Source organism: Gavia stellata, chromosome Z (assembly GCF_030936135.1).
Source record: "Gavia stellata isolate bGavSte3 chromosome Z, bGavSte3.hap2, whole genome shotgun sequence".
Lineage (NCBI taxonomy): Eukaryota > Metazoa > Chordata > Aves > Gaviiformes > Gaviidae > Gavia > Gavia stellata.
In genome coordinates, this window is record NC_082637.1 from 51,027,157 (window position 1) to 51,051,150 (window position 23,994).

A 23,994-nucleotide genomic window follows, 5' to 3' on the forward strand; every position below is an offset into this window, starting at 1 on the left:
AGTCTTTAGTGTAATAACAGTAACCAAAGGCAACAGGTTGAATGTCCAACTTATTAGCTGAGGCAGCCATGCAGAATATTTCTACTGAAACAGAAAATTACAAATTAAGAAAACATAACTTTCTAGACTGGCATTCAAATAAAGTTTTAAATTATTTCAAAACAAAGTACAGAGGGTTTGAACTTTGGTAGGAGGCTTCTTGTGTTAGTCTTTCTGCTAAATGCTCAACCATTTAGAGGTACTATTTACCACAGCAGCCTACATTAAAACATGGAGACCACTGTTATGATTAGTTTAGGTACTTGTCTCTGCTGTACTCACCGTTTTTTTCTAGCATCTGTTACTTTTTTACAGCACAGAACAAAAATGGAGAATATAAGTCTGAAAAGTTAAGTTTGTCAAAAGTTTTCAAAAATCTGTCAAAACCACAAACAGGTGCTGACAATAAAATGCTACAGTGAAATGTTAGAAACCAACACAACTTAAATTTTAGACATCACTCACCCCTTCAGAATAATTATAAAGAAACAGATATACAATATACAGATTTAAAGCTGTAACTGCAAATATAGTATTAAGCGTTTTTTACATGGAGCTTCAGTGTTTTATTAATAAAAAGTTTTGCTAAGGTTAGCCATGTGGAAGGGAATGCTACTTTCTGCACATCTACTCAACAAGCAGAAAAGAGAATGCAAAATAAAAATTACCTAGAGCCATACTAACTAGGTTTAAACTTAATATGCAAGCTAATTCTTAGACTTCAATAAGGTTTTAGCAAAAATTTTAGAATTTTCATCCAGCTCGTTTTTGAAATTTCAAGGAAGTATTAGAATTATTAACAAAGACTTTCTATAACAAAACTGACAAGCTTTCTCGGCTGGAGTGGACTCACTAATGTAAACTCATTGTAAAAAGGTTTAGGGAAGAGGAGAGTTTATTCTTCTATGCACTTATTTTGCTACACATGAGCAGACATTTCATGGTCAACAACTGAGGGCATGAAATAGTAATGTACAGAGTCCAAACAGCACAGTCTTAGATGGTTTGTTTTTCTTAGCTGGTTTATGTTTACTTGACAAGGCAAAGGTCTGCAAAACGAGCATTTTACGACCCCAGACCAAAACCCAAAAGAGACAACATAGCTGCCCCTGACCCTACACACCAGGGAAAAAAAAAAGGAAGAAAAAAAAAGTGTGGCAGAGGGACTGCCTTTATTTTGCTCCAAAATAAATATTTACTCACTTTTTCAAAGGAGAGACGGAGGAGGGAAGGAAAACACTGACTTAATGGAGCCTAAAAGAAAAGAAAGTTTGTTAAGTTTCTACATTTGTCCTTCCCTAGAGGATTATCTAATTTAAATGCAAGACACAGTCATGGAAAATGGGAAAAATAAAATCTTTGTGAATGTAGGCATGAAAAATACTTATACTTGCAGTAAACAGTGATGAGTGATCTACTTATTTGGAAAACTGGTTTGGTGTAATATATAAACATTCATTAAAACCTGAGTCTCTGGAAGTTGACAAGCACTACGCCTTTATTGTTTCTGTCCATGATAATCCTGAAGGTCAACGTTTCTGTGCGACAGTTAAGTGTCACTAAGGTCATCAGGTGGTATTTAATTATTATGGTGGAAAAATGGAACATCATAAACTTATCTCTGATGTAAATGTAGTTCAGTAACAGGAAATTATGAGGGACCTTTTCTAAAACTAAAATGGATGTGAATATATAAGAAGGAGTAGCATATTCCACTTACTGCCCAGTATTTCAGCAACAAGGCAGATCTAAACTAAGATGTACAAGTGAATCTGACAACGCTGTAAATGCACTACAATTTATAAATAATAAAAACTACAGACATAAGCTGTATAGGCATATAGCTATTGTTTTCTCTGTATATTCCTTCGGATTATGTTTTCATTGTCCTCTAGTTATAAATGCCATCTGTACTAAAACTGCTTAACAGAACAGTCCTTTGACACTGAAGAAAAAATGTATCATCAAGATGCAGAAACACAAATTCTTTACTTAAACAGAAGTAAATGGTAAAAAAATGCCATATAAGTAAATCTACTGCAGATACAAGAAGAAAACTGCAGAAGAAACATCAAGCATAATGGATTATATGCGGATTACAAAATACGTGTATATCTGCAAATGAAATTTATGGGAGTAGGAATAAAGGCAAACATATACAAAAGTGCCATCTGCAATAGTAGGAACACTGTCACTAGCATGAGAGACAAGGTGCAAAGGTGGAAGCTTGGAAGACTGGTGCTTTGGTAAACCAAAATTATTGCTGAAATATATGTATTACCCAAGTACATAGCTTCATTATACCAGAGATGAGCTAGACAGTAAACGACCAACTCAATTACCTAGTTTTCCATAAGGTTGTCAACACAAGATGTTTTGTTACATAACAAAGGATTCCAAATAAATTCATAGCTACAGTGCCATCACGGGTAACACATCTTAATACTCTGCTATTGGCAATGCTATGCTTATACAACACTTCAACCAAATCAATAAAAACCTTTGAGAAAGTGTGAAATGAAGCATATGGGCAAATCTGTCTGACTATCACAACTCTCTGGGATATTCCAAAAAGCATCTGCCTCATTCAGTGCCCTTCATTTTATTAAACCCCAAAGGTTTCGAGTGGCCTTGTTTCAAGATTGTGAGATCAATTGACAACATACAAATTTTTATTTTTATTTAACAACGGTGCCTAGTTTCAGGATTACTGGTAATAGACTCACGCTTCTGAGAAAAATGCACAAACTTTGGCCTGTTAGAAAATCTATTGAGGGCCTACTGGTAAATAAAGGCATGCTGATGCACAATTGTATTAGTGGTTTTACCCTGTTACTGAACACAGTACAGTGCAAGTTTATAAGTTCTCAATCATTGATTGCACATACACAAACTGAATTTCAGAAGTACAACAATGAAACACCTCATTATGTATCTCTCCTCTCCCATCTCACACTTGTGAAAAGAGCTGGCATGTTTCTTAGAAGTCTTACTGTAATTTATCATTTCTATAATCACATTTTCATTGTTTCTACAGTTACTTAACGCTGTCCTACTGCAAGTACACTTGCAAAATTTACCTACTGCAGACATATAACAATATTCAAAATGTCTTTGTAATTCCATGGAAAATAGTTTCAGTGAAACTTTTCCCTTGTTCCCTCAGCTGCATCTCCATGTTTCAGAAGTAATTAAAGACCCCCACACACTTACTTCATTTGATAGGCAAAAAGCCTACCCTCTTCACCTAGAATTCACAGGTCAAAGCTACACTTATAGTTTAAAATCTTGTTCTGCCAGTGATTCCAGCAGAAAAATAAAATGTTGTTAAAGAGGCTGTCGCTGTCTCTAACTGCACACCTCTGTTTCTCCTGTCTACTTATGGGACCAATGGTCCGTGCTGCCACCTATGGCACAATAAGCAGGGAAGTCCAAGAGAGCATGGCCATTACCTTTAATGAGACATAGTTTCTGCCCTGGCAGCAATATTCAGTAATACATATTCAGTAATACACCAAGGTAATGAAGAAAATGAATTTTTTAAACATGACTCTTAGGACTCTCATTACAGCTCTCATTTTTGAAGTCTAAGCTTAGCATTAGTCACAATAGCGCCAAGAATTATTTTTGTGCCTTATGTTAAACATACACTAACAAGTCTTACCAGATCAGTTCTTATACAGAAAAGAATAGCGAAGAGTAAATATATCGAACATAAAAAGGAATCTCCTTCTTCCATATACTTTTTCTTGTAAAGTGAGACCTACATGGGTTTTGTGGTGCAGTAAGGTTAACGCATTAAATAGAAAACCCCACTCTCTTGAAAGAGTCTTCTATCACATCTTTTAGCATTATTTCATTTCTGATATGCAAACTTTTTTGCTGTTTGACATAAACTGAAAATCTCACTTCTGTTACTTTTACACAGTTACTTTTGTAAGACTTATACAGCCTGGACTTCTGTAGGCCTGAAATGTAAGATGTCTTAACAATTGTGGGCCTTTAGAAAAGATGTATTTTGAAGTACTGCTGTTCAAACCTCTTTTGTTTTGTTTTTTTTACTATGATAAGTGAAAGTCAAGACAAAGAAGAGACCAAGGTCAGAGACCAGAACAGGCCACTTTTACACTGACTTTTTTATTTGATTTTCACAGCTAGCTGTAACTTGAATTGCTATAAAGTGAATCAGCCTAGTTTCTCCCTACTGTGTTCTAGTATAAAGGAAAGTCAGCTTTCAAAAGCAGAAGACTTTCAAATTATATCTAGATTGACCAGAAATGCCAAACCTTGTGACAGTCAAGATTCACTCCAAAGAACTGGTGATACGGCATCTCTCCCTGAGTTCAGCAAAACCAGCACAGGTATGGCAGAGCTTATCAGCTTTGTTCACTGCTGCTTCTCACTTGCTCTTTCAAATGGGCTGGGATCTCTTTGTGGAGGTGGGACCATGGCATAAGCAAAACAGTGTAATAAAAAAAAGTATTCTTGAGATTGGTTCTTAAATGAGCTGAGTGAATTTGTACCTTCTAATCAATATCAGTGCAGAAAACTACACTGGAAAGAGAGGTTATGATATATAAAAGCAAAAGACCAAGCTCAAAATTTACAATTTCTGTTATTTATGAAAATTTTTAATGCCAGGTGAAATGTCACCCTGCTTCACAAAACGCAAGAAGCAGCTTGCCAGTAGCTGTCTGGATTACATCCCTGAACCAGTGGGACTAAGTGCTCACTCTCTTTTCCTTGAACTTTTTCCTGGGACATTGTTACTTTTAAATACATTTTAAAAAGCATTATTTTTTTAAATCCCTTTTTAAAAGTGCTGAAAGTGCACCCTTTGCCAAAACAGCATTGTATTTGACTGTATTGTGTGAGAAGGACGTTCAGTTTGTTTAATACAGCTTCTAAAACACTGGAAAATACTGGCCAGTTTTGCAAGTATGTATGCATTCAATAGTCTGCTCAGCCTCTGTGAGTACAAAGGTATGCACATGCATGTGTGTACAGCAGGAATCTAAACAAAGGTTAAGTTTAAAATTTTTCTGGCTTTAGTGGAATTTCTGTGAAAAACTCTTGAAGAATCACGTCTGGCATTTCCTTAGAACAATGCAAACCAAGGACTTTATTAGGAAAATTATCACACCTAAATTATTTTGACATGACATTGCAATGTTTAGCAGAAATATAAAATCTTGACTTGCAATGCAGTATTCACAGAAGTCGTCACTCAGGGAGAAATACTAGGTGAAATTATGTACACAAGAAGACATATTGATAACAGCATCTTGAACAACTGCAAGTGAAAGCAAAGCAACTAGATAAACGTGAAAGTTACATTATTACCAAATTGCTACATTAAGGACAAGTATAATAAACCTGGTGTATTAAACCCGCATAAAGAACACATATATTGATTTTTATAAAAAATCAATTAATCTAAAACTTGAGCTAGACTTGCACAAAATGCTTTCTGGGACTCCAAAAAGCTGCTTCTCTCCTCACTATGGTGTGTCTCCCCGTTTTCAGGGGCTGGACAGAGGCAGCAGTGCTGGGGCAGTGGGAGGGGGTCTGCAGGGCTGCTCTTCTGTCCTGGAGAGAGGAAGCGTTAACAACCCCACCTGAAAGCCTATTTTCATTAACTTGCTGGCAGAGCAGATCCCTGACTAGATGAAGATGAGCACCTTCTTATTGTTGGTGCTTTTTCTGGAGAGGGCCAGGGGAAATCTCACCAGCCTTCAAGATGGGGACTGTACCCTTCATCACCCACGATGTCTTGCTGTGGTCCTGGGCAGTTCTTAGCGTCCACCACCGCCTTCCCTAGAGCCACACAGAATTGCCACAGTGGCCTTGACGTGCTCAGTGCCCTCAGACAGACCCCAAGTATCGACCTCTTGAAAGAAGGGAAGAAACACCTAAGAGCTGGAGGCCAGCAGGGAAGGGACCAGGCTGGCCATGGGGCACTCAGCTGGGATGTGGCCCCAGCCTTGCCCCCAAGCTCCCTGGCCCTCAGACTGCCACTGCGACGTTGGCTGTTTTCAGTAAATGCTGCCATGGGGCAGAGCAAAATCTTGCTCTGATCCCACTCTCTCCCTTGCTCAGGCACACTGTCAGATCTGCACCTCGGGCTGGAAGCGGACCCCTTCCAAAGTGGCAAGATCCCAACTCTCCACCCCTGTCCCCCCAAAAGCCTCTCATATGTTAGCAAGCTTAAAAATGCATGAACTAACTAGCTATATTAACTCCGACTTATTAAAAGCAGATTATTGCAAATATGTATGCTGATTTCCAAGAAAAGCCACAAAGAAAAAAAAAAGATATTTTCATGCATGTTATTTTGGCAAATATTTCTCCCAAGGGCATAGGCTAGCGAACAAAATGATTACAAGAAATTACAGTATGTACCATGAATATTTTTTTGGTATGCACAGAACAATTTAAGGTGTTATAATGTCACACTGCCACGTTAAAAAAAAAAAAAAAAATCACAGGCTTTGTAAGTTACTCAGAAAAGAATACAATGTTCGCTCTGTGTTATAGAAGCTATTAAAGAAAAAAAAGATTTTTAAACCATGCTTTAATAACACTGTGATTACAAGTTGGGGAGTGTTTGTCTAAAAGAACAAGATGAACTTTTCTTATGGCCTTAATCCAAAACCCTTTGAAGTTTTTCCCAGTGACTTCAAGGAGCTTTGGTTCAGGCCTCAAGACCATTTGTCATTATAAGATGCACCTACTCATTTCAGTCCAATGTCCCCCCCAGAAGTGCTCATCTAGTCAGGTAGCCTGCACCAAGCCCAGGAACCCCTCAGCCAGTTAATACAATCATCTTCTGAGGAGCAGAAGATGTCTTTTTGTAATGCCTTCATGCTGTATCTAGCATGAAGCGTAACGTACCATCAGGCTGCTAAGTTTGTCTGCCGTACGAATTCCTTTATACCTCATGAGTTTCCCCTCAAAATACCTGTATGAAGCACCAGCAATTTTGTTGTTTACAAGAGAAGCAACAACAGAAACCTAAATAACTTACACGGGGTCCCACACGGTGCCAGTGACAGAGGTGGGCATCAGTCCAGAATTAGCCCCACTTCTCAGACAAACACGGTTAGGAAAAATGCTCAGCCTAACTAGGCCCATAGCTTTGAGTCTGCTTAGGGCAGTTTAGAAGACTGCCACCTTCACCAGTTCAGCACCAGCTTTCAACACGAGGCTCCTGCCCGCCTCCGGCGCTAAGTCAGTAGCTTAGCACCTCCAACACGGAGTCAGCCAAAATGACCAGCTTGAGGTTGAGGGGGGTAAGGAGGACTCACACCATTCCCTCCTGTGGCTTTTGCTGGGTGTCCTAGAGCTAGGAGGAGGCCTGAGCTTAGAGCATCCCATCTGCTTCGTAAGTTAATTCTGCATTGGTTTGGGTGGATTCGCTTCTTTTAATGTGTGGTAGCTCTTTCCTCAAAAGCAGCCTTAACTGACACCAACAGCAGAGGGCTGTTAAGAGTTGAACTGCTTACATCAAATACCTGGATAAGAGAATGGGTAAAGAAATTACAAAAATATTCACTAATTATAAGCAAAGACATTGCAGAATGTTGATGAAAAGCCAGCACTTATGTTCTATAGGATGCAAAAGTGCAGGCCACAGCAAAGTCAGTAGTGAACTTGCATTGAGAACTGAAGACCTTGCCTCCATACACCCTTTCATTTGGGATTGTTTGAGTTTGCAAGTTAGTGAACAACAAAGTCCTCACACTTTTACCACTGCATGCTTTTCAACATGTCAAGACTGAGTTCGTTCATAAACATACCTATTTATAAATACATAAACTGTGTCTTTTAGTCTGCCTTTAGAGGACAGTATTTCAAGTAGAGGAAATGCATTAGTGAATGCTGTGGTTGTCCTCTGAGAAATACCCAACGGAGGGCAAGGGCGAGGAATGTCTTAAAGGAACAAGGAACAGAGGAAGCAAAGACAGCATGAAATACCTTCGCTTCATAAAGAAACATATTCTTTATTCCCAATTTTCTCTCAGTGTTAACAGTGTATAATTTGAAATGCCTCCTCAGTAATTTGTACCGAAATGGTCAGCTAACTGAGCTGGGAGCAAAAAGATACACTAAGGAGACATGCATTTGTTGTGGAAACGAGATAGTGGGAAAAACTGGAACACAACATCCCCTCCTTGGTATGAAAAGCATGTGGCTATTAGCTCTCTTACAAGATATTACTCCCAACATTTCAGGTTACATCTCAGATATATATTTAATTTAAATCTGATATGAAAGTAATTAAATGGTAAACCACATCAAGTTATGAAAAAACGTATTCATAGGATTAATGACAAAGCAAGACAAAGATCTTTACCATAGCTGTAAAACCTCGGACTACTTTTGGGAATAATCAGCCTCAGCTGAAATCATGTTACATCTAAATTAAATTAATGCTATGCACCTGAAATGCTTCTGGTTTTAAATGACTTAGAGACAGTCCCTGTGTGGTCAATTACTTCTTTAGTTTGCTGCCTATTTTCCTACCGACCATCCCATCTGTTAATTACAATGTCTTTCGTGGTTCTGAAAGGAATTCCTTTCATTTGTCAGTGGTGATGTATATCAAATAGTTACCTCTAAAGCAGACTAAGAATTAGAGTTGAATTACTTCATAAGATTGTTGAAATTGATTGTTATGAATCAAAATCACAACAGCTCCCAACATCTCCAGTGACTACTTTAGTAGTCTGAAAATAAATTTGCAAAAAATCTATGTGGAGGGTGGCTCCTACAAAAATATCTTCTTCTGTAACAAATTTAAAATATGTGGCAACAAAAGCACTTTCTGTAAATATCCATGATGATTATTCATTACATGGTGCATGGAAACAAACATTCAATTAAATGAATGCAGTAATTTAAATCTAATTTTTCCCCCTAATTCCACCATTTTTAGAGTTAACAAAAGAACCTACTGAACAGATGGGTTATTTGTAGTTTTAGACACAGGTCGTAAAAAGAACAGTTAAACCATCAGGTACACTGTAATTGAGATAAAGTAAAGTTCCTCTTTTAGATCAATAGAAATGAGAAGTAGCTACATCGGATTCTGCGTTCCCTCAGTATCGTATTATTTTAAATTCCGACTCTCCTGGAGATTTACAGCCCTGTGAACCCCATACTATTTCCAGCTTCTGCCATAACCTCAGTTATATTACTTCCCCCTGCTTGTGCAATCTTGCAGTATTCAGCTAAGATTTAGACCCATGTTTTTTATTTAAAGCAACTGGATGGGGCCTGGGTCAGGGAGAGCTCTGAGACCCTCAGCACAGGTGTTGGGAGGGAGAGCAGGAGCGTAACTGTGACAGTGACAACCCCCTCTGCAAGTCCTACATGGGGGCAGTGCCCCATGGGTGCTGCTAGGGGATTCCTTGTGCCAGGCTTGCCCCGTGAGTCTTCTGCTGGCACAGCACCGAGTGCTGTGACTGGCTGGAAGCAGTGCCAGGGAAGGACTTCACTTCACACTAGGAGGAACTGGGTTTGGATTCAGAGCTGCAAAAGACCTCACACAGCCCTGGAGCATCTGCATATTGCACAGAGGACAAAGGTAAAAACACCTCCTAATGAACAGCAATTATCTGAATACGCATTGCCCCTTGCTATTTCATGTCTGTATGTATGTGTGTGTACGTACACGTGTATATGTGTACATACACATGTACGTGCGTGCACACACACACGTTTCATTTGACCCTGAACACAGAGCTATTGCCTTATATTCCAGGATATTTTTTCTTCCAAGAACAGGTATGCATGCGCACTTGCACAAGCAGTGTTTGCCTTCTACTTGAGGTCACAAAGTAAGCCACGGGGCCCAGCCTTCTGCAGCAGGAACCCAGTGTCTGGAGACCCCACTGTGTATCTATCAAGGAGGAGCAGCGGCTATAAAGTTCAGACACTACTACTCTTCAACATCAAACATAGGGCAAGACAGGAATATTAGGTGCAAAATGTTTTTACAGCATTTTTCTGGAAAGGAAACCCTGCCGAACCATCTATCCTACAGTACGTTTTGGTCTAGACAAAGATCCGCCTGATCAGGGTATCATGGACTTGGTTTATCTTGCCAGCTGAGCACATTTAGTATTGTTTGATAATCCCTAGATTGCTCAGACCTCATACTGCCGATTGAAGGAGCCAACAACTTGTCATATCTGCAAAGTGGGCAAAACTGAAAGATTACACATAGTCACTTTTGAAAAAATGAGACCAAAATTCAGTTTTCTAATAAGATATAACAAAACCTCATTCATTGAGCCATGACATTATTCATGCTGTATGCCACTAGTCTAATATTCTAATACCCTTTTCCCAGTGCCTGAGAAAATCCCCAAAACTTGAGTTCTACCATTCCACTAACATTTCATAGATTTATTTATAGAACAGTAACACACATTGTTCCCTACAATATGAATTTAGTCCCTTTCCTCAAATAGAGGATGGTTTTGCCAGTGGATTTTTTCTTCATATTTTGGGTAACTGAAATGCTGGTTTTGAGAACAGTTTGTGGTAGAGTTTGCCTGCCTAGAAACAGAGAGTTACTGTCTATGCAGGGTCAAACTATGACTTGAAAACAGTAAAGTGTGGCTTTATTTAAAGATACAACTGTGCTTGCAGCTGGGTGTTTCATCCCTACATTGTTTTGGCAAACACCTCAAAGTCTGACACCGTTTGAGAGTGCTCCAACTCAACAAGTGTCCCTGAGCAATCTCCCAGAAAGCATCAGACCACTTCCCTTCATTCCCACACAGTCAAAGTGAGGTGATTCCTCTGAACACAGAAGCAAGTGACAGCTAATGAACTCCTTACATAATAAGTGAGAAACAAATTCAAATTCGTATCTCTAACAAAAGTTTGAGGTGCTGTTACTATGAAGTAATTTCTCTTTGACTTACGATGTTCATAACCATGGCAGATACAGGAAGCAAAGGATTCGTGTCTCCACAGGGAGTACGTTCTTCTGGATCAGCCTTTAGGGAAATCATTAGATGAAACTGAGAGTAGTGACATTTAGATGAAGGTGAAATAATGAAGCTGCCTATCAAAGCTTGTAATAATAAGGCCTATTTGTACTAATCAGATTGCACTGTGAGTGAATCCTCTGTTCTTACACAGCTGTTTATACTGCACTATTTATAATTTCGTATTCCCTATAGTCCCAATGGGTAAAGAGATGAAAACACCCTCCAATAACCCAGATCTCGGACAATATCAGAACGGGATTCAGATTGGTGTTCTTGCCAGGCTGCACGAGCATGGTGGAGGAGGTGTGCACATCTACAGTCACTTAGTTTTCCCGCTCAGACTATGGACCATTCCCATATTCCCTGCCCTGTGATTGCAAATCCATTCCCCATCTACCCTATATGGTTTTGCAAACAGGGACCCACACTTGTTTTCAGGCCCAGGCAGATGCTTGGTTGACCAAGGGCCTGTTGGATCCTATAGGCCTTTGGTTCTTTATGATCTGGGACACATGAACCCTAAGAAAGTCCTGTCATGGATCAAGACTTTGCCTTGGCACTTGTGACTGTGCCACACCCAAAGTCCTCCTGCCTCATGTTTCACCTCTTGCTCACCAGGGCTCATGAATATGGGCAGTGCAGACCTTCAGGCTTGCTGATGCTGGGCTGATCTCCAGCCCTGCCAGGGACCTATTCAGCACAGGAATGCTTTACCCTGCCCTGAGGTGAGTCCCAGGAGAATTTTCGTGCTCTGCAGCCATAGGCTGCGCATAACAGAAGAGGTTGATGCCACCAGGGCTCCTTCCACCTCTTTCTCCAACAGCTTGTTCTTCACAACAGTCTGAGCCAAGATCAGACAGCTGCACCATATCAGAGAGCTGGGCTCGAGTGAGGACAGCTAAACCAGTTGGGATGGGCAGGAAGAGGGCATACACCAGGTCCTGTGTCATATACCTCTGGAGGTGGGGAAGAGGCAGTCTCTGTCAGCCACAGCCTCCTGCCTCATCAGTGGGCTGCTGTGGACACTACCACTGCTCTATCCATTTTTCTAAAGGTCAGTCCCTGTCTTCTTAGGAAGTTCATGTTGGCTGAAGCAGAGTAGGGAACAAGGAAGAGGCAAGAGAATAGTTTTGAAACATTCCACAGTCTTCTCAAAACAACCTTGCCCTCTCCTGGCCATCCAGACATATATTTGTTGCCTAGAAAAGTTGTTCTGCCATCAGGACAAGCTCCAGCTTTGCTAGCCCTGGCAGGAAGAAGTAATTTTGCATGCCTTAGTGAGCAGCATTGTGCTGGCTTTGCTGCGTCCCAGACCCAACCCTTCCCTCCCCTATTCCCACCTTACAACCTTGTCCTGTCCACTTACTGCCACATCCCTTCCCTGCTCTTCCTTGGCCTTGCTTCCAAGTCTTGAAGAGGAAAGGCAGATTCTGACTCTGGCTGGGTCTTTGCAGCAGGTATCATGGGGGGAGTAGCCTGGGGAGTTGCAGAGCAACAAGTTATTGCTAATCCATATGACTTACAGTAGCCACTAACATGTTGGTAGTGGTAACCACTTGTGCAGAGGTGCTCACCTGAGCCGCAGATGATGTGTTTGCATGCCATCATGGCTCCGATCGTGGCAGCTCAAGGAAGTGCGTCCACATCAAAAGGGGAGAAAACCCCTCTGCGTTACTGTGTGTATCACCAAGGCTGACCTAGAGAATCGTATACCATTCCTCTACCGTCACTTTGAGAGTGCATCCACACCCTAGTGGGGATAGGAAAGGCAGTATGAGAGTCTGTCGTTTTTTTTCTGACTATAGTGATCTATAGACTTGAATTTATGAGGCTTGAAGAAGGGAATTAGGAGTTTCCCAAACTGCACCCAAAGCACCGAAAGTTATAATGTTCTTTGACTGTCAGAAATGGGCTGAACTTCAGGCAGTGCTGTACAGAAGCTTCCGTTGACTGCCACTTGTTCGTTCATTATATCTCTTCTCTCACTGACGCATCTGTGATGTAACTGGACCACTCACTCTCCATTTTTCAGGCAGTAAGTTAGCAAAGGAAGCTAATGTAGTTGATTAATGAAGTTCATTAATCTGAAAACATGAAACCTAAAAGAAACAAAGAACTTAAAGTAAATAAACTTCACTTCTTTTTATTTATTTATCCTTTATTTAGTAATAGCACCCAAAGCTGCATTATATTAACACAAGTAATAAAGCTTTCATATTTTATTCCTACCAGTGCATTTCCAAATCCAGGTGAAATGCTGGAAACAAGTAATGCTGCCATACCATGAACACAGGGTGTAGATCACAATGATACACCACTTACAAGTGAATCCCAATGTAATAAAATAAAAAGTTGCATTTCAGGTATGAAACCTGGAACATAAGGAACTGTGTCAATTTCTATATCCACAAAGTACCATAACAAAACAGCGGCTGTAGGAACTATAAAGATAACATACTTAATCATACTTTTTGCATCACTTTATTGAATTCTCCATGTTGGATGTACAACTTATAGCTATAGTGTGTGTTGGCTACAATGCTACAATGAGAATGTGTATTGCTTGTATTACAGAAAGGGTCTTGAAATGTATGGACCTGTCTGCGTGTTTAACAAAATGGAACAGCAATACAATAAAACTGCACCACATGTGAATATTGTAAATGGTTAAGTTATAAAGTCATTCATTCAAAAATCCAAATATTTCAATGAAAAAAAGTATATAAAATGTGGTAAAACATAAATTACATTTAAAGGTCTGTACATGATTCATCCTGCAAATAGAAGCACAAAACCAGCACTTTGTACAGTATTGCTTATTTTGGTCTTCTAAAGTTCAAAGATTCATTTTCACTAAAGAGGCAGGAAAAAACATGGTTTCACATGCAATCCAGCAGTAATTGCGGTAAATCAAGTAACTCTATAACCCCACACCAAACCCAACACTTTTACAATGTGGGAACATACATGTGCAGTCCTTTTCTGTACTTGATAACCAATATGCAATTAAAGTTGGATTGTTAAGTTAGTGCACACCTACAATATCCCCTACAATATCCCCATTTTTGGTTAACAGTGTATTAAGGCTGCTTGCTGCTGAAAATACACAGCAGAGAAGGAATACTTTCATCCACAAATGCAGTCAGACGATCTCATTTGGAAGCTTCTGTCACAGTCATTCATTGGGAATGATGAAAGAAAGCCATCCTCTCTCCTCTCATGTTATTCCACAGGATGTTGTGGATGCTATAAGTTTATATGGGTTCAGAATCATTTGCATAAATTCATAGTAGAAAATTCCATCCAGGACTATTAAACAGAAAAAAAATCCACTTCTGGCTTGGGAAGTCCCTAAGCCACAAATTGCTGGAGGCTGGGGAAATACCCTGGGGAAATTCTACAAGGGAAATTGCCCTTGCAGTCTTCCCTGGGCAGACATCATCGATGGCCTTTCAGGACATGCTACTGGGCTGGACAGACCCATGGTCTGACTCAGCACAGCCAATTTTATGTTCAGTTTCCCTACTTTTCTGGTTATGGTAATACAAACAAGGATCAGTATTCTCAACTTGTTATTTTTTCAGACTCAAAAAGCAAACAACAATCTTGTGTCCATTATATCAAAGAGATAAATACTATAAACTAAGCTGTCCATCACATCCAGGGCACTTCTTTATGCTCAGAGCAATTCTGCAACCATAGTTGGATTCCTTTTTGTGTTATTGGTTTAAGCATAATTCACTAACATTACACTCATATATCATGATATACATGATGTGCAATGCTACTCTGCAATATGTTGCACAGCAACAGTACATAACTGAAAAGCAGCTTCCCTCAAGAACTATAGGACAGTAAAAAAGATTAAACCCAGCAATTCTATACCATCATATTTGCAAAATCTGATGGTGGCAATGGTCAATAAACCCATTATGTCATTACTGCTGCACTTTATGCGGGTGTAGGTTTTTTAGTTTTGTTTCTTTTAGTCAGATCAGAATCACTGCTATAAAGCCTGAGGATCTACAGTATCCATTCATGGAAGTGATGTGAAATTCTTAGAAATGAGGCCAAATTCCTTAGGCTTCTGATTGAATTTCTGCTTCGTCCATCTGAAGTGTGTCATTATCGCCCAGCAATTCTGTTTCAGGCACAGAGCCCTCCTCTTCCTCCTCCTCCTGGACAGGATTCTGGGTGATATCTTCTGTTCCATTGTGTGTGTCATCCGTGCCCTCCGAAAGCAGAGCAGCCCTGTCGGCCACCGACGCATTAGAAGGCGCCGTTGTTACATAGCCTGTGCTGGTAGATCCGCTCCCGCTGTGGTGGGAGCCTGGTTTGGGAATAATCTGGGAAGGAATTTGCTGAGGAGCCATTTGCATTGGAATCTGGACAGGATAAAAATTTGGCAAGTAAGCGCCATAGGCAGGCATTGGCTGGTAACCATTGACTGGAATGTAAAGTTGAGGAGGTGGGACCATCGGTCTCATCTGCCCTTTCATTTGTATGAACTGTGGTTGAGGGAAAGCTGGAGTTTTCTGCTTTGGTCCAATGTACCTAGCATTGCTGATGTTGCTAACAGGGCTTGTGCTGAGAGAACTTGTTTGCGTGGTGTTGCTTGCCCCAGAGGTTTGCGCTGAGCTGTTGTAATTAGAAAGGTTTCCCCATGTTCTTAGTCTGTTGTGTATATCTTTAAATCTTGGTCTTCTGTTGGGAAATTCATTCCAACACTCCAACATCAAAGTGTATATCCATGTGGGGCAGTCGTCAGGACATGGCAAAACCTGTCGGTTCCTGATCATCTCAATGACATCCTGGTTAGAATAACCACAGTAAGGCTGCAGGCCATAGCTGAAAACTTCCCACAACACAACTCCATATGACCATATATCCGAATCAATAGAAAACTTGCCATACATAATAGCCTCAGGGGACATCCACCGGATAGGAAGAAGGGAATTTCCCATCAGTTTGTAGTAATCAGCAGCGTAAACTTCCCTGAAAAGGCCTAAATCGGATATTTTCACATTCAGTTTATCAAACACCAGTATATTTCTAGTGGCCAAGTCCTTGTGGACAACATGGTGGCTTGAAAGATATTCCATTCCTGCAGCTATCTGAGTCACAATATGGAAAAAGTCTGCTGGTTCCAGTGTGGATTTTACTGTCTTGTCATCATCAGTGCTGCCAACATCCGAATGGGGAGATCTCATCACCAAGAATTCATGGAGGTCACTGTGGGAACAATAACTAAAAATCATGCTTATAGGTTGTTCCTTCGTCACTATTCCCAGCAAACAAACAATGTTTGGGTGCTGTAATCGTGATCTCATCATTGCCTCATGTTTGAATTCTTCCCGAAGAGCCAGTTCTGCTTTGTCTTTGAGTGTCTTGATAGCAACAGCTTGTGTCTGTTCACCTGGTGCTGTACCAAAAAGATGCCCCTTGTAGACCTTGCCAAATCTCTCCTCTCCTAGTTCCTCCATAAACCGCACAGTGGACAGATTGATTTCTTTAAGTTTAGCCTGAAATGAAGTAAAGAAGGTAAGTCAGTAAAAAATCATGATGTTTTCTAAACAACAGAGTTTCTTATTAAAGAAAAGTTCCAGTGGTTAGATGCACCAAATGGAAGATAAATGGGGCCAAAATGACTTTTCAGCTTTTTGTATATTCACATCAGTATATTGATTTTACAGTTAACCTTGAAATGAGTTATACTATTATCAGAAGTGTAAATTGAATTATGCTGCGAGATGATGACTATAATTATTTTTACAAAGGAGCAACCATATTTCCTGCAAACTAAATGAATAATTGGTTCAGAGTAAATTTGGCAAACGATGACATCTATTAACTACAGCTGCACTTGCCCTACAGCTCTGCCCAGAGGTGCCCACTGGAGATCTGTCAGAAAAGCTGTGGGAACTGGCTGAGGTGGTGGCAGCCTTGGGGTGAACTGAAACATCCCTTCCAGCAGAAGGAGGAACAAAACCTTTCTCTTTCGGTTTTGCAGTAGCAGATATGCCCTTTCTCCTCCATTACACTGGAGGAACGGCCCCTGCCTGTGGGTAGCAGTACACAGTACCCCTGCTGAGAAACCTTGTGCCAGCTCTGATGAAGAGGCAGGTGGAAGAGGAGCAGAAGGAAGAAGGAATTTCTCTCCGGTACATGAAGGAAAAGGTGGCAAAGCCAAGGGTGAGAAATCCCCAGAGCCTCCCCCCTGGCAGGGAAGGCAAGGGAGTTTGTGACAGTGATCTAATGAGCCTGTGCTGACCAGCACGGGCTGGAGGAGTCCTCGACTGAGCCAGTTGCAGCTGGCACAGCTTCACACACAGGGCACTGCAGCAGGAGGGTGCAGGGCAGGCTGGAAAGAGGCTTTAACACGTGATTTAGGAACAAGTTCTGATTTTAGTGGCCAACAGACTGTGAACTGGACCAGACAGTTTCCAGCACAGGTCAGACTCAGCTGTTAAACCTCCCCCTTATCACACAAAATCAATACAATTTGTTACAATTGGTAATATCCCACAAATATTCTACAGGTTCCTCAACAGATGTTGCCAATCATTCCAGACTGAGCATTGTTTTTTAGAGCTTGCATCTTGTAAATGCTGTGATTAAAAATTCAATATGAGCTATGAACAGGATTTTAGCTCAGAGATCAGTTAGTTGACCCAGAAAATCATATGCAGGAGATGAGATCTGTAGACAGAAGTTCAAAGCCGCTTTCGTTTCACTGTCCTTTGTGATGCACAGCCTTAGAAACATGTTGCACCCCGGCTCAGCTCCCCACTTGGTGGTGATTCAGAATACCAGCAGACTGAGCCGACAGATTAGACAAGAAACCCCACCGTGCATCCTGCTTTAAACAAGCAAACCATCCACATTGTTACCGGGAGCAAAAATGACCTGGAGGCTGAAGACTGGGGCAGAAATAACAACATTTCCAGTCACTGAGACAACAGGCAGAATGGGGATGACAGTTAAGCGCAAATGTCATAAAATACTTTGTCCTGAAAGCTGTTGCCCAAGGCCAGGATTTCTAAATACAGCTAGTGAGTGCAAGACGTGGTTTTCACTGAAGCAGATGGCCAGCACAGTATGAAAATTAGGTCCCTTGAAACACGGCTCAGTTTGAACACCGACAACCTGAGACACTGAAAATCACAACACTTTGGAAATATGTAGCCTAAGCAAATTCTGGAGAAAATACCTGTTTGTGTTGATTAATGAGTGGCATTTCCATGTCCTGGCTAGGAGATGCCATCAGCTGGCGGCGCTGTGGTGTAGCAGCAGATGCCTTCTGCTTGTTTCTGCACATACAGACCAGGAAGAAAAGGCAGGCGATAACCAGAGGGATGGCTATGCTGGGAACCAGGATGTAGAGGATTCCCATTTTACTGTTGTCACGTGGACCTGTCAGGCACGGAAATGTTCATTGTTTGCAATAAGTATTTTTAATGCATTCGATAGTAATGCAAAAAAAAAAAACAACCCCAAAAAAACCCAAACAAACCCAAACTACTGTATGATTATGAACACTATATTTTAAACAAAAAGTAAACTCGTATAGCTTGAAAACAGAAGTCACATTACCCTCTCCCCCTTCTCCATAACTTTCCATGAAATATTTCAAAGAAGTTTGAATGGACATAGCAACTAGCAGTATGAAGATAAACTAGAAGTCCCACATTTAATGTGTTGACTGTAACAGTATCTAGTTTATTTCACTTTATTTTTGAGGCTTCTGGTTGTGGAAACTGCAGAACATAGACCAGAACATCATTGCATTTTTTTGTTCAGGGGATAAAAAACAAGTGAGTATTCTTTATCACAGTATATAAAGCAGTGAACTCAACATGACAAACCACAGCACAACATTGCAGTCTGGCCTTCTCGCCCAACTTCAGCCATTTCATCAGCAGTTTGCCCACTTCTTACCTCCACTGGTACTACTTTTGTGCAGAATAAAATAAATCTCACTTCTCACTGGCAGAGATATTATTTATTCTCTCCTTAATAGAGTTAAAGTGCTTTTATGTTACAGCAAGATAGATGTGAGAAAGCCATCAATACACTTAATAAGACTGTTCTGGAACCTTCCTAAAATGCTTTTTTCTTGATACTTGGCATAGTGATGTCCAAAATGTTCATTGGAACTGCCTGGGAGGTTTTCTGCAATCCGTGGTTGTGCTATTTGTGGCTACTGCTTTCACCACAACCACATCCCAGTGTTATATTTACACCATGTTACATGCAACATAGAAATTTATTATGAATGTCAAATCATGTTACCGTAAAAAAGTGAAGTAACTAAGAAATTTCATATCAACTTTGAGCACTCTTAAATATCCAGGCAATCTGCAACAAAACCACTTTTCTGGCTTCCATGATACATCTGTTGCTGCAGGAAACATGCTTTTCTTCCTAATGAAGCACAGTATTAAGTTGCTTTGTCGTGTCCAAAGACTGTTACCACCATAACAGCTCTAGAGTGAAGGCCGTACCAATACAAGGAAGTGAGTGGGACAGTATTCAGCTCCGAGAGCTGTGCTTTTTATTTTTGCTATCAGTTGTGCAGTACAGAGCCACTAGCAGATAGTGTAGGACTTTTCTGATAAGGTCATCTGTTGTATGACATCTCTGCTTCTGCGCTTCACACGGTTTCCTTCCAACCAAGCATGGTGCTGTATCTCCCTCTACAGGATCTGAAAATCCTTGCTGCCTCCAAGATGCCATACAGAGCGAAAGCAATATACCACCGAGTAGTGTGAGCAAACCAAACACATACAGGTGATAACCATGCCACGTCTGGCATTTGGCAAGTCAGAACACAAACTGCAGCAGTATCGTTAATTATTATCTCATCTTAAGCACCCAATACGTAATAAAAAATATCACAATATCTTAGTTACAAGCTCTGATCTCCAGAAAATATTAAATGCCTACAACACAAAACAAGGGATCCGCATTACAGCAAGTGAAACATTTGAAAACATAACTGTAAGTGAATTGTACTTGTAAAAATAGGGAACATTCAAAATTACACAGAATTTAGGACAGTAGTGGTGGAAAAAAGAAAGGGAATACATACTACAAGAAGGTATGTCACACAGTTCCATGCGTACGTTTTTATTCTTTGTAAAACACCAGGGCCCATCCATCTGACCTCCAGGATTTCGGCAATATGCATGTCCTCCACCTAGCTCTGGAAACTGTGCGCTTGTCAGATCATGGCTGTGGGGACTCTGGGAGTCCCAGAGTTGGCAAGTGTGGCCAGACTTCGTAATGCTGACCGTCCCTCTGTAGTCTGCTCCAGAACCATTGTAGCACTGATGATCTGCAACACAAGGTTTGACAAAATCTTGTAAATAACGAAACAGTCAAGAGCCAGCAAGACCAAAAGGGTTGAAGTACATAGACCACGTATGCACAAAGTACTTGAATTTAGGTACTTCAGGATTTAAATGAAAGCTGTGTGTTTTGAAATTTCAGTTCTGCGAGTACTGTACTCTTACACTCAGTTATTTTTGGATTCTGCCCTGGTCTGTCTCAGCTCTATGGCTACACATACCAATATTTGGTAACTCTGAATGCAAGTTGATACTGAGGAGCATGTATGGACATTTAGATACAGGACACGATAAATTAAATTAGAGGTATGAGTTTCACTTCAGGAAAAGTCTTCAGATGCCAACAGTGTAAACTTCCCATCACTTTTATTTCTCATAATCTTCCTCTCTTCTTCACACCGCTCACTTCCTAAAGAAATTAGTGCTGCTTTTTCTAATGCCTCTTGCCAATTTTTTCCTTTTGCTCTTTAGAAGGAAGGGATTCAGGATTGTCTTCTCTTTAGATACATCCCTTTCATATCTGCTGAATTCTTATCTTTATTCTCTCTCTGTTTTGCTGCTATCCTCTCTTCATACTTTTTGAGTGCTTGTCTCCCATATGTATCACCTGAATTGAATTATGCATTTTTCTGCATGTTTGCAACATTACCTTCTCCATTTTTGGGAGTGCCCCTCCCCAGCCCTCAGGAATCCAGTTCACTCAAAGCCCTTCCTCCAAACCCCCAGGGTACTCAGGCCACAGCTGTTCCACCAGAGGAGCACTGCTGGCTCTGAGGATCACAGATGACTTTTGCAATGACTTTTGCAAGACTTTTTGTTGTTTTTATTCTCATTCCTTTTGTTTGATACCTTTTCCCTGGCTGATTTGTCTCTGTCATCATTTTCTCAGTTATTTCTGCTTCTCAGCTACAGTAGACTATTGCCTTACTAGCACACAGCTAGTCTTCCATGCCCACCGTTATGCCATGACCCTGCTCCTAACTGTAGGTTCAGACGATGGATATTCAGAATAATTTTATTACACTTTGAACTTCAAACATCTTTAGTCTCTTGGAGCTTCCTTGTTGAATGTTGTAGGGGGTGGTGATTAATGGCTAGGAAATGGAGTTGGCAGAAAAATTGTCAGCACATAATTACTGACAACGGAACAGCCTTCTACCCCTGGATGCACATACAAATTCACGAAAGCAAGATCAATGTTTTCACCCATCCTGTGTGGGTGAAGAAAGACAATGAAATTCCATGCTCAATTTACAGGATTAATATTCTTGTGGATTTCTATATAGAAAGAATGAACATTAAAAGTTTAATTTCTTAACAGATTGTTCCAGTGAAGCTTCCATAACCTATTTGAGGTTTGTTGATAGGTAAACATAACTGACAAATAGCTATATGGGGGGACTCATCCAGAAAGGCAAGGACTGAGCCAGAGGTCGGGGCAGGCATGTGGGAAAGGAAGCCTGCAACGCATTGCTGCCCCTCGCAAATCTGAGTCAAATCGGTTGTGTGAACACAGAGTTTTATAGCCCAGGGTGGTTGATATAACCCTTTTCAGTACTAAGAAGCATCCTTTAAACTTCCTCGCCATCCTAACTATACCTTACAACAGTGCAAGATTATGGTCAGTATTAACATGATAAAAAGTAGTAGCATCCAGTATAGCAGTACTTTCTTTGCAAAAAGATGACTGATAAAATATTTTCTCTCAGACTCAACCTGAGGAAGCAACAAACCCTACTTTTTCCCAGTGATGAAACACCTAGACTTACACCGGCTGAGTCTCTCCACAGGGATCCCGATCCTTATGCAGTTGGCAGCTTCCAAGGTGTCAGGTCGTGGGAGATCCTCACACTTAGGCAACTGTAGCTGCATCAAGATGAGGGGGTTTGACCTAGCAATGTTGTACTCCTGCCTACAGAGATCATTCTCCAGAACTTCACATTCATCCCGGCACAGCTCCCTTGGCTTAGGGGTCCGAGAGCGCTCATCACACAGGGGAAACACGAAGTGGCAGAAGGATGGTATAGCGAACTGTGAGCACTGATCGGACAAATGTGTGGAAGTGCCAATCATGGTAAATGCGGCTGGAAAGGAACAAAAATACTGCTTAAGTATTAATTCACAAAAAGCATGAGAAACAGAATCACAGAATCACAGAACCATTAAGGCTGGAAAAGACCTGTAAGATCATCAAGTCTGACCATCCACCAAACACCACCATGCCCACTAAACCATGTCCCACAGTACCATGTCTACACATTTTTTTAACACCTCCAGCAATGGTGACTCCACCACCTCCCTGGGCAGCCTGTTGCAATGCTTGGCCACTCTGTCAATAAAGAAATTTTTCCTAATATCCAGTATAAACCTCCCCTGGTGCAACTGGAGGCCATTTCCTCTTGTCCTATCACATGTCATCTGGGAGAAGAGACCCACCTCTCTGCAACCCCCTTTCAGGTAATTGTAGAGAGCAATAAGGTCTCCCCTCAGGCTTCTCCAGACTGAACAACCCCAGTTCCCTCATAAGACTTGTGCTCCAGACCCCTCACCAGCTTCGTTGCCCTTCTCTGGACACGCTCCAGCAACTCAATGTCCTTCTTGTAATGACAGGCCCAATCAATTGGCCTCAGCCCATCCATCCAGCCTGTCCAGGTCCCTCTGCAGAGCCTTCCCACCCTCGAGCAGATCAACACTCCCACCCAAATTGGTGTCGTCTGCAAACTTACTGAGGGAGCACTCAATCCCCTCATCCAGATCATCGATAAAGATACTAAACAAGATGGGCCCCAAAACTGAGCCCTGGGGGACTCCGCTTGTGACCGGCCACCAACTGGATTTGACTCCATTCACCACGACTCTCTGGGCTCGGCTGTCCAGCCAGTTTTTTACCCAGTGAAGAGTGCACCTGACTAAGCCACGAGCTGCCAGCTTCTCCAGGAGAATACTGTGGGGGACAGTGTCAAAGGCTTTACTAAAGTCCAGGCAGACAACGTCAACAGCCTTCCCCTCACCCACTAGAGGGGTCACCTGGTCATAGAAGGAGATCAGGTTGGTCAAGCAGGACCTGCCTTTCATGAACCCGTGCTGGCTGGGCCTGATCCCTTGGTTGTCCTGCACGTGTCCCGTGAGTGCCCTCAAGATGAACATCTCCATAATCTTCCCCGGCACCGAGGTCAGGCTGACAGGCCTGTAGGTGCCTGGATCCTCCTTCCGGCCCTTCTTGTAGATGGGCGTCACGTTGGCAAGCCTCCAGTCACCTGAGACCTCCCCTGTTAACCATGACTGTTGATAAATGATGGAGAGCGGCTTGGCAAGCTCCTCCGCCAGCTCCCTCAACACCCTTGGGTGGATGCCATCAGGCCCCATAGACTTGTGAGTGTCCAGGTGGCATAGCAGGCCGTTAACTGCTTCCTCCTGGATCATAGGGAGTTTAAACAAGGTAATTTTCATGTTATTTGCCTTTTACAACTTTCATCTTTTCTTGAGGGTCTGAAAGCCTACTGAGCAGCAGGGAAATAAGGGCATTTCTGCTGTAAAGGAGAGTTGACAAGTGCAGAAAGCAAACCAGCATCCTAGTGTCCCTCTGATGTCTGCACAGA

General features: G+C 41.4%; 1 protein-coding gene across 1 annotated transcript in view; it reads right to left on the reverse strand.

Moving 5' to 3' along the window:
* Window positions 1-13,206: 13,206 nt before the first annotated feature.
* Window positions 13,207-23,994, reverse strand: part of ROR2 (receptor tyrosine kinase like orphan receptor 2) — a 159,441-nt gene continuing 148,653 nt past the window's right edge. Inside the window, exons 6-9 of the mRNA XM_059833449.1 lie at window positions 22,165-22,479; window positions 20,137-20,382; window positions 18,256-18,458; window positions 13,207-16,567 (exon numbers count right to left, since the gene is read on the reverse strand). Of these exons, the coding sequence (XP_059689432.1) occupies window positions 15,125-16,567; window positions 18,256-18,458; window positions 20,137-20,382; window positions 22,165-22,479 (2,207 nt within the window). The 3' untranslated portion in view covers window positions 13,207-15,124. The remainder of the gene's footprint in view (window positions 16,568-18,255; window positions 18,459-20,136; window positions 20,383-22,164; window positions 22,480-23,994) is intronic.